Below are 321 nucleotides of genomic sequence, written 5' to 3'. Positions count from 1 at the left end.
GAACCAGCCCCCCGCGACGCCAGCCGTACCCCCTCTCCACCAAGGCAATCTGGTCCTGGATGAAGACGCCGTTGTTCAGCTCTCCGCAGGCTTCGGGGGGATCCGCTGGGACCAGGTGGATCTGCTCGTACCTCGTGTTCTCCAAGGGGACAAGGAGGGGTGAGCAGGGGGGATATTGGGGCTGCTTGCCATCCCCTGCCCCAGTGCCACACTCCCTGCTGTCCCCCACGCTGGGTGGGCGTTGGGGGAGATTTAGAGCTGCACGCACAGGGAGCGGCACCTCCAGAGCCACCTCGGCCTCACTAAACAGTTTGCCTAGAT

The 321-nt window shown here is 64.2% G+C and overlaps 1 protein-coding gene across 1 annotated transcript in view; it reads right to left on the bottom strand.

The window, feature by feature from the left end:
• Window positions 1-321, bottom strand: part of PRADC1 (protease-associated domain containing 1) — a gene marked incomplete at its 5' end in the record, with an annotated part of 1,744 nt that overhangs the window by 1,005 nt on the left and 418 nt on the right. Inside the window, one exon of the mRNA XM_010138958.1 lies at window positions 30-139. Within this exon, the coding sequence (XP_010137260.1) occupies window positions 30-139 (110 nt within the window). The remainder of the gene's footprint in view (window positions 1-29; window positions 140-321) is intronic.

This window comes from Buceros rhinoceros, unplaced genomic scaffold, assembly GCF_000710305.1.
Source record: "Buceros rhinoceros silvestris isolate BGI_N320 unplaced genomic scaffold, ASM71030v1 scaffold35400, whole genome shotgun sequence".
NCBI lineage: Eukaryota > Metazoa > Chordata > Aves > Bucerotiformes > Bucerotidae > Buceros > Buceros rhinoceros.
Note: the sequence above shows the minus strand (reverse complement) of the source record. Positions and strands in the feature narration are given on the sequence as shown.